Below are 11,247 nucleotides of genomic sequence, written 5' to 3' on the forward strand. Positions count from 1 at the left end.
CCTAATCATATACTGCATCAAGGCTCTGTATTCAGCCGACCGGAAACACCAACCTGATCAATTAATTGACTTCATACCAGCAGACATTTGTTGCGTTTGATTTTGCTTGGCTTGTCTGGCATGCCGTGGGACTATTCCATTGGTCGTGCTGTGCCAGGCAAGCTACATCAAGGGCATCTGAAGTTTTTATTGACGATGACCTATGAAGCTTTCAGTTGTTGTTGGTTTAAAGTGTGAGTCGTGTGACCACAAATACTACAGTATAGCAACAGATATAACACACACGCGGTCACATTCTGTCCAGACCTACAGAATACCAGGTGGAGTGACTAAAAGAAAGAGTATTTCTCGCCAGATAACAGCTGGGTTATTCAACACTGAAATAAGTCTGGCCAATGGGGGGGGACAGGATAGGGTGTTTATACAATTTACATTTTTAGTCATTAAGCAGATGCTCTTATCCAGGTCGACTGAGAGTAGTACATACATACATCTCAACATACATCAACTTTTTTTTTTGTTGGTGTACTTTATTTAGTCTTCTCCGTACTGGTCCCCCGTGGGAATCTAATCCACAAGCCTGGCGCTGCCAGTGCCATGCTCTACCAACTGAGCTACACAGAGGGAATATAAGCTGGCACAACACCGCCAATACCTTACTATATACACCTCCTGGGAACAACCTTAGATTTAGGGTGTAGTGATGCAATGCCTTCTTCAGCACTGATAGCGAGCACAGGCACTGATAGTAGACAGAGGATTGGGCTTGTGTATGGGATTTTAGGATGAGCTTTCGCAGGCTAATGAGTGAGTGAGAGTGAGTGACCAAGTTTACATGTGGACAGTATTCTGGATAATAGCTTATATCCCACTTAAGGTCTTATTCGGGATAAGCTGTTTACATGCACCTTTGATATCCCGCTCACGACGAGGATCCCTGTACCCATGAATAAACAGAATATTCCTCATTCAAGTTAATCTTGGTTAAATGGAATAGTAACTGAAATACGGACACTGACTGTAGGCCTATAACCTTTCATATAAGCTAATATAATGTTAACTCCTGCAGAATTATGCATTTCATGCAGTAAAATGATACAACAAATGTTAATTGTCTCAGGAACAGGAGTGGAAATATGATTTCTTTCTTTCAGCATCTCTTGAGAAAATGTGAATGTGCGTTTAATGTGTTATCTTTGACACTGTTATGCAAGCAGACAGTATTTCAACCACCTAAAATATGCAACCAAGACGAACTGAAGTCTTATCAGGAACCTATTTCATCATTTTTCTCAGCTTTTAATTTCCTTAAAACCGGTCAAACTGATGACATTTGGACATTTGGACATTTTGCACAAGTTTTCCATTGTTTTGGAGTTATTGCGTTTTCTCCCCGGTCACTAAACAAAACAGACAACTTTACCAGTGTTAACTATTACTAATGCATTCATTCTATTAACGTAAGACATTCTGGTGAGCACTACTTTATTTAGTCTTCTGGGGCAACAACTTATGACAGAAGAGAAGCTGCATGTATCTAACTATAGTTGACAAACAAATGTCCTACCAAATGTCGGAAATTATAAGCAGAAAGCTGTCTAAATTAGGGGTGAAAGTAGTCAGTAGGCTATACGGCCCAGTATGGAGTAACAGCAAAATAAATTATTATGGAATTATTATGGTGGATCAACCTGCGCAGTTAGCCTACTTGAAGTTATTTAGTTGACAATCAGATGAAAACATCATCACACAACACCCATGATATGCGAAACGGAGCCTGCGCAGACCGTGAAAAACAACGGCAAACGGGATGTTTACATGCCACAGTATCCCGTCTAAGATCAGCATATCCCAGGCATCTTAACCGGGTTTATTATAACCGGGATACAAGCTTGTTCGGGTTATTGTAAACAGGATATGATGTTTATATGCGTCAACCCAAAAACAGAATACTTGAGTATCCCGAATAACAACGGGATATTGGTGTGCATGTAAACGTGGTCAGTGTTGAACTTGTGGCCTGCTGACACTCAAGGGGGAGAGTGTCTGAGCAGACAGGCAGAGGCTGCATTCTTTCATCTCACTCTATTTGTCTTGTCTCCCTTCCCTTCCTCCTCCCTCTCTTCTCCTGAGTGGTGCTATCACCGCCTATCACATGTTCACTAAATATGCCATTGTTTCTACAACAGTTCATTTTTTTTTCTTTCTTGTTTTTTTCCCTAACATTTTTGGGGGTCGATGGATAAGAGCTGTCTTATATTGGACTGCAGGCTTACAGTGTACAATAAAAGTCCATGTTGAAACTGAGACGGTAAAGATGGAAGCGTCCATGAAGGAAAACGGCACTGGGTGTTCACCCCCCAAAAATGTGTGCTGTATTTTAAGGACATATGTGTTTATGTTTCAATGTCCAATGACAGTGTTCGAAAGACTAACAGTGTGTTTGTGCGTGTGTTTGTGTGTGTGTGTGTGTTTGTGTTTGTGTTTGTGTGCACACGTGTCATAGCCCTGTGTTACAATGACAAACCACTGCCCTATCATTTCCCATCCCCGTCTCCTCCTCTGACACAAAGATGGTCAAACAGTCAGAAATCATTCTGTCACCGAGTGCTGTAAATCCTAGGTGTAGGCCGAGGCCATCCATAAACCCTGATAATTTAAGCATTTAACCTTTTGCTCTTTAAAGTGGCTTGTTTGCTTTAGGGATTACCAGGTAGCCCTTTCCTGCAGTCAATGACCTATTGGAACAGTTTCTTAGTCATTTAGTCAATTTCTTACCTCGCATTGTTGTTTTGGTGGGTTCTGGGAACAATGGGATGAGCAGGAGGTAGATGAGGTAGATGAAGGACAGGGCATTGTACCGGAACAGACACGCTGCAACACAATAAGGCAGCAAGTACCAAGTCAGATCACAAACCATCTGTGACATAACACCATGGATAAATCCCCCTTAAGAAGTTAGCACCCTTAATTAGAAGGAACCAAAATAAAACAGAGTAGCAGCACTGGCGTTTCAAATGAAAGGGCGAAGAAGTTCTGTGGCTAACTCACAGTTACGATGGCAGCTTTGGAGAAGTCAATGGGAATGGAGGGGAGGGAAGGGACAGCTCTATAAACCTCAACGTTTTCTGGATAGAAGACCGCGCTGCACTCGACATTCCAACAGTGTTTGACAACAGGCATTTTGCCCTGGAACAAACATGGCAGATCTCTGTCGGAGTGCCGAATTGGAGCCCGAACGACATTACTACTGCTGCCATTGCCAAAAACATCCAGATTGCATTAAGATAAACCGTGGCTGATGCCATTTCAGTCAAGCATTCAGCATGTCAGCCTGAGTACCAGTCCATCCATTACCTAGGAAAACATACATGAAGCTCGATCTGCAGCCGGCGCAATGTTAATGAAAAATGGCACTTATGGTACTTGTGTTAAACAGGCCTGTGAGTCAGCGCACCCACATGATATTATTCAGGCTAAATGAAATACGTTGGCAGAACATTTCTTCAGGCTTTCAAACAAAGTGGTCCACTCCCATGAACAATCAGTCGTTTTCTCAGGAGTTCTATGAATTGTAAGTAAGCATTTCACTGTAAGGTCTACCTACACCTGTTGTATTCTGCGCATGTGACAAATACAATTTGATTTGATTTTGAATTATTGCATGCAACAGAGGTTGGTGGCCTGGCCTGCTTAAAGGTAAAATAAAGACTCCATCGCTCACTCACCAACCCAGAAGTAAACCATAGATTTATAATGTAAATTCTATTTCTATGCACACAACAATAGACACACTCTGTTTTTGTGTTCTTTTCTCTCTGTATTTCCCCTGATACAGCACAGTGACAGTGGTGTTTTTCCCCTTTTTTTAATTGGTCAGATTTGTCTGTTTTAAAGTATGATATTCATTTCTACACATCTCTCTTCTGCTTCATCTTGTTCTCGTCATTAACAAAGAACTTGTCTTGCTTAACCTGTCTAAAATGGAACGATCCCTATTGTTTTAACTTAATCCAGTAGGATCCATCATCTTAAAGGTGCACTATGCAGAAATCGCACCGCCACTGGCATCCCGTGTGGCGCAGTGGTCAAGGCACTGCATTGTATTGCGTTGCGGTGTCAATACAGACCCGGGTTCGACCTCATGCTGTGTCACAGCCGGCCGTGACCAGGAGATCCATGAGGGGGCGCACAATTGTCCCAGTGTCTTCCGGGTTAGGGGAGGGTTTGGCCGGCCTGGGATTTCCTTGACCCGTCGCGCTCCAGCAACTCCATGTGGCAGGCAGGTGCCTATAAGCTGACTTCGGGTGCCTACAATGCTGACTTCGGGCGCCAGCTGGACTGGCTGGCTTCTGGGTTAAGCACGGAGTGCAGCTTGGCAGGGTCGTGTTTCGGAGGACGCATGGCTCTCGACCTTTGCCTCTACTGAGTCCGTAGTTGAGTTGCAGCGACGGGACAAGACTGTAACTACCAATTGGATATAACGAAAAAGGGGTAAAAAAAATGTTTTAATCGTACCACCATTTACTGGTTGCTAAAATTGTAATAGTTTGCCAAATTTCAAGTATAATTACAAGTATAGTGTAGAGAATCATTGTACCATCTAAAATATTGTATTTTCAGCTTTTTGAAGTTGGTGTACAAAACCAAAAGTAAAAGATAAAAACTAAACTTAAGAACGGGACAAATAAAAATAGCGCATATAGAACAGATCTACCACAACTTAGACTTGCTTTCAATGAGAATGACAGCTCTATAACTCACATTTCAATGTGGATTTTGTCAAGCCTCCCAAAAAGGTACATATTGTCGCTTTAAAGGTGTAATCTGTGATATTTAGCCTACCATCAAGTGGCAGGGCTGCCTTTTGTAATTCAGGATCGGACCTTTAAAGACGGCCTGCATTTACATCAGAATTGAGTCATGTAGGCCTAGTATTTACAGTATTGTTCAGATTACCATCATATAACTAATACCACCATAAACAAGCAGTGGGATGTTAAAAGGCCAAATACCAAACCAGTATGCTTGCTCTTTTTTCTATTTGAAAATGGTTACACTGCAGGTTGAAAAGTTCAGACGCTACAAAAGACTGTGGCACACAGGGAGACGCAGACCTTAGACATGATTCAATAACTCATGACCACTTCACACATAATAAGACGATATCAATAGACCTAAACATCTATGACAAAAAAACAGTATGTGATGATATGCCTGTTACAAGTGTAGGATCATAATTTGACAATTTTCTCACAGCAGGAACATAATCCTGCAACAACAGGTAATTGTAATTATTGTGTGGATTATAATTATTGCCACGTTGGGACATTACCCTCCATTTCTCCCCACGCAAACAGACTGATTGCCTGGTAGCCCACAAACATTTCTTGCTAACCTGAATATGGTCCGCATCCAGTCTACTCATCACTTGCTCTGTTAAATAGGCCTACATTCCGCACATGTTTGCAAATGAACCTCTGAACTGCTGCTGCTCCACACCAACGGATGCTGTGGCAAGTGACACTGCTTTTTGAAAATACCTAATCCTATACACTTCACTGCTGACATGCACAACATTTTGGGACTATATCAACAGAGGGACTATATCAAAGATCGTTTTTGAGTTCTACACAGGAATTCAACCCTTACCCTAACCCTAGCCCTAACCCTTAACCCTTAACCCTTAACCCTTACCCTTACCCTAGCCCTAGCCCTAACCCTTAACCCTTACCCTAACCCTAACCCTAACCCTTAACCCTTACCCTTACCCTAGCCCTTAACTGTTACCCTAACCCTTAACCCTTAACCCTTACCCTAGTCCTTAACCCTTACCCTAACCCTTATTCTAAACCTAACCTTAACAGTAATCTTAGCAAGCAGCTGCTTATCAACAGATAGTATGGCCATCTGTCAATCATTTATATGGAACTATACAAATAAAGTGTGACACAAATACTGTATATACTGATTGCAGGATATATAGAGGGAAATACATATTACAAAATCAATTGGAGGTAAATACACATTACAGTATATATGGAGAGAAATTCAGTGAGAGTAGAGGGATATCCCAGTTTATACTACGTGGCATTCCGAAGTGAGTCATGGATTAAATATCATACTGTAACATATAGTAAGTACACATACTATACACTGAGTGTACAAAGCTTTAAAAACACCTTCCTAATATTGAGTTGCACCCCCCCCTTTTTTGCCCTCAGAACAGCCTCAATTTATCGGGGCATGGACTCTACAAGGTGTTGAAATCGTTCCACAGGGATGCTGGCCCATGTTGACTCCAATGCTTCCCACACTTGTGTCAAGTTGGCTGGATGTCCTTTGGGTGGTGGACCATTCTTGACACACATGGGAAACTGTTAAGCATGAAAAACCCAGCAGCTTTGCAGGTCTTGACACAAACCGGTGTGCCTGGCACCTACTACCATACCCCATTCAAAGGCATTTAAATCTTTAGTCTTGCCGATTCACCCTCTGATTGGCAAACATATACAATCTCTCAATGTCTCAATTGTGTCAAAGCTTAAAAATCCTTCTTTAACCTGTCTGCTCCCCTTCATCTACACTGATTGAAATGGATTTAACAAGTGACATCAATAAGGGATCATAGCTTTCACCTGGATTCATCTGGTCAGTCTATGTCATGGAAAGAGCAGGTGTCCTTAATGTTTTATACACTCAGTGTACATTTATACTGGTTCACTAAATACAGGAAACATGTCCCACATCTGCATCCTTTTCCCATGCAACATGGGGACAATCAAAAGTGTTATGACACTTCTTCAAAACCCACTGGGCACAGACGTCAATTCAACGTCTATTCCACGTTGATTCAACGCGTTTCATTGAAATGACGTGGAAACAATGTTGATTCGACCAGTGTGTGCCGAGTGGGACATGATCCTCATCGGCAGAAGACATGTGACTGAAAACGTCTGCATTATTGTTCAAAAGAATAGGAAATGGAAATGGAGGGAGAGTAGGTGGGGGACTGTTTTCATCGGAACGGAGAAGATGATCCCTCCTGTCAAATCCAAACAATGGCCCTAATCCACAGCTGTGTGCCTCCCTCCCCCTTTCCCTCCCTCCCTCCCTCCCTCCCTCCCTCCCTCCCTCCTAATGAACTGTAAGGCACAGGCCAGTCACCCGTGATACAGGTCAGTATTTCGACGTCCATCCATGTCGGAGGACCTCGGGAGATGACATGGAAACCGGCCCCAAGTGGCAACAGTGAGCGCTGTTACCTAAAGGTAACGTAGGTTTCGGTTTTGCTAGGGCGTTGTGGACGGGGATGGCGGATTTGAATCCAGCGATAGAAAGTTGTTTTTGATTTTTTTGTTTCAAGCCTATCCCAAACCTTAGACCTTACCTCAACCAATCTGAGTTAATACCTAAACTTAACCCTAACCATAACAATTTGGAGTTAATGCCTGAACTTAAACTTAAACACTTCAAAAAATGTGAAGTTCGGAACAACTTTGAAATTTGACGTTTGAGAAACATAGATGAACATCTAATTCTGTTGTGAGACAGCCAAGTACAAGTCAGCCGTAAAAAAAAAAACACAAAATCACACAAAGTGGGGCTTATCTGTTTGATCTGTGTCAATAGGGGCCATTCATGGGCCGTCTGACCCACGGTCAATGCTTCCTGTTTCCCCGGCCACTGGGGTATTGGCATGAATAGTGTCAGGACTGGCCCCATTCGTTTCTCGAGCTTTTGCCAACCCTTACTAAAGAATAGTTCTAAGTCATACAAAACAAATGCACACAAGAATAAAATAAATCCACACTATATACAAGGCCAGCATCAGTACCAATCAATGGAAGGGATACTAGTGGCAGTTGTGTAATCAAGGTTAAAGTGACTGAGAAGCAATATAAATATAATAAAGTAGCAGCAGCAAATATGGTGATTGTGTGTGTGCATTTGGGGTTGTGTATGTGTGTGTGTGTTTGTGTATGTAGTCGGAGTGTGTGTGTGTGTGTGTGTGTGTGTGTGTGTGTGTGTGTGTGTGTGTGTGTGTGTGTGAGTGAGTGTAGAAGCTTCAGTGTGTGAGTGAGTGTATGTGGGCAGGGTGCGGGAGTATCAGTGGATGGATGTGTGAGTAGAGTCTGTGAATGTGTATATAGTCAGTGCAGATAGTCAGTGGAGATGGATGTGTGGGTAGTCTGTGAATGTGTATATAGTCAGTGCAGATAGTCAGTGGAGATGGATGTGTGAGTAGAGTCTGTGAATGTGTATATAGTCAGTGGAGATAGTCAGTGGAGATGGATGTGTGGGTAGTCTGTGAATGTGTATATAGTCAGTGCAGATAGTCAGTGGAGATGGATGTGTGGGTAGTCTGTGAATGTGTATATAGTCAGTGGAGATAGTCAGTGGAGATGGATGTGTGGGTAGTCTGTGAATGTGTATATAGTCAGTGCAGATAGTCAGTGGAGATGGATGTGTGGGTAGTCTGTGAATGTGTATATAGTCAGTGCAGATAGTCAGTGGAGATGGATGTGTGGGTAGTCTGTGAATGTGTATATAGTCAGTGCAGATAGTCAGTGGAGATGGATGTGTGGGTAGTCTGTGAATGTGTATATAGTCAGTGCAGATAGTCAGTGGAGATGGATGTGTGGGTAGTCTGTGAATGTGTATATAGTCAGTGCAGATAGTCAGTGGAAATGGATGTCGGTAGTCAGCTCTGCATTAGCTGTTCAACAGTCTTATTGCTTGGAGGTAGAAGCTATCCACGGAGCCGGTTGTTTTTTTTTGTGTGGTGGTGTCATGTCATTGATATCCCCTCGAAATACATTCCCGTGTTTTCCTGAGACAAATTGGGCATAGCTAATTGGCCAATAGAAGTGTGGAGGTTTAGTATCTATCGGTTCGGTCTCGTTCTCAGCCACATCCTGGCTTTTCCAAGGGTTTGGAAATGAACCACTAAATTGAAACGGGCACCTCAGCCACCTGTCCTTCTGTGACCTGCACCCCCGACCACATAAAACCCTTTACTGTAGATCCTCGGCGTCAGAAGAAACCCACTCCTGAGGTCCCAGCCTGCTTAAAGAAGGGTGTGTGTGTGTGCGTGCAATGCAGGCATACGTGCATGTCTGTTTGGATCCCCAATTGATTACAAAACCATGACAACCACTTAAAGGGTTGGCCCTGTGCGTGGGCTGCAGGCGCACTTGTATAAAGCAATTACAATAACAAAGTTCATTCGTTAATATCAATTGATGCAAGGTTGTGTGTTTGCACAGAGCAGAACATCTCGAAGTGACTTTTCAACAGTGATTTAACACTGGATGCTTTATGTACAGGATACTGATGGTTTTCATTACACTGATAGATTCATGTATTGTTATTAGGGCGGTTTGGTAGTATATAGTGTGTGTGTGTGTGTGTGTGTGTGTGTGTGTGTGTGTGTGTGTGTGTGTGTGTGTGTGTGTGTGTGTGTGTGTGTGTGTGTGTGTGTGTGTGTGTGTGTGTGTGTTTTGGTTCCTGATCTATGTGGGTGGTGAGCCTAGTCTCTGGCAGTGTTATTGGGATTAGGCGTCCATTAACACTTCCCCCCAGCGGGTGACCTCCTATTGGCAGCCAGCACACGGCTAGACTGAGGCAGCAGCTTCAAACAGCTGGGTCTTCAGGACCAGCCTGACTGTTTGGAGTAGGAGATGGGACTGGAGCCACTGCAAACACACAAAAACCCACGCTACCCCAAAATGTCCGCACCCATTTATTTTCCTTACTGAGCTGCAAACACGGTCTTCCAAACACTGCAAATGATTACCCTCAGAATATCTGCTGTGGGTTTAAGTGACCGTAATGATAAAAACATCAGGACTCGGGAGAGCGAGAGGGAGGCCATGCCTGTCTTTGCGGATGCAGAGCAGCACACTTCCATGCCCCATTGCTTCCTTGTCAAGCTCCATGTCATGTAGAGTTTGCACTTCATCACCTATGCTGTACACACCCCATTCATTACTACGCAAAGATCGCTCCACCCAGCTGGTGGCTTTTAGGATCAGAAATTTAGACCAGGTTTACTAGTTTCATCCCCTTGGGGATTTATAGACAAGACAGGGATTGAGTTATATCAAGCAGTTTAAACTATCAAGAAATGAACAGCACTGAATGTTCTTTGGGGCTAAACTTCGTTTTCATTTTAGTAGAACGACTTGCAATTAGGGTTAAGTGCCTTGCTCTAGGGCACGTCGACAGATTTTTCACCTAGTTAGGTCAGGGATTTGAATGAGCAACCTTTCAGCTATTGGCTAAAGCGCTTAACCACTAGGCTACCTTCCGCCCTTCTTTGGTCAAATCAAAACATCTCTATTCGGCAATGAGAGAATGCTGGATGCCCGCTTGAATATCGTGGCAGAGACCTATTCGGTCCAAAGTAAATAGCATGTGGTGGAATGTGACTACAGGCATGCCTTATTGTGACCAAACATGTCAATCAGACTCTATGTGTGCTTATTTATCACAAGCCGTTGGCTGTTGAGAACACATTATTTTCAAGTAATGAAAGGACTTAACTGACAGCCATGGAGAAGGAGTTTGGCTTTGCTTTGGTACGATAATTCTATCCTATGTTATAGAATACCAGATTCAGTGTGGGGTCTTCCTCTAGCGTTTAGCCCTTAACACGAAAGCAAAAGGACAGAGACAGTAAAGAGCTGCGAATTCTGCATTTCAGCATCGTAAAAATCATGGTGTCGTCGACAATAATAAAGTTGAATGAGAGACAACAGTGTGGGTTAACCCCGATCCATCTGTCGGACTGCCAGATGGTGAAGCGTGATTCTTCACTAAAGAGAACGCATTTCCACTGCTACAGAGTTCAATGTCGCGAGCTTTACACCACTCTAGCCGACGCTTGGCATTGTGCATGGTGATCTTAGGCTTGTGTGAGGCTGCTCGACCATGGAAACCCATTTCACGAAGCTCCCGACAAACAGTTATTGTGCTGACATTGCTTCCAGAGGCAGTTTGTAACTCGGTACTGAGTGTTGCAACTGAGGACAGACGCGCTTCACCACTCCGCGGTCTCATTCTGTGAGGTTGTGTAGCCTACCACTTCACGGCTGAGACATTGTTGCTTCTAGACATTTCCACTTCACAATAACAGCATTTACAGTTAACCGGGGTAGCTCTAGCAGGGCAGAAATTTGACGAACTGACTTGTTGGAAAATTGCCATCCTAAGACGGTGCCACGTTAAAAGTCACTGAGCTCT

The 11,247-nt window shown here is 43.3% G+C and overlaps 1 protein-coding gene across 1 annotated transcript in view; it reads right to left on the reverse strand.

Annotated features, from left to right (window-relative positions):
• Positions 1 to 2,929, reverse strand: part of LOC120050632 (piezo-type mechanosensitive ion channel component 2) — a 129,646-nt gene extending 126,717 nt beyond the window's left edge. Inside the window, exon 1 of the mRNA XM_038997218.1 lies at positions 2,779 to 2,929. Coding sequence (XP_038853146.1) covers positions 2,779 to 2,929 — 151 coding nt within the window. The remainder of the gene's footprint in view (positions 1 to 2,778) is intronic.
• Positions 2,930 to 11,247: the final 8,318 nt, after the last annotated feature.

The sequence above is a fragment of the Salvelinus namaycush genome, chromosome 7 (assembly GCF_016432855.1).
Source record: "Salvelinus namaycush isolate Seneca chromosome 7, SaNama_1.0, whole genome shotgun sequence".
NCBI classification, from domain to species: domain Eukaryota; kingdom Metazoa; phylum Chordata; class Actinopteri; order Salmoniformes; family Salmonidae; genus Salvelinus; species Salvelinus namaycush.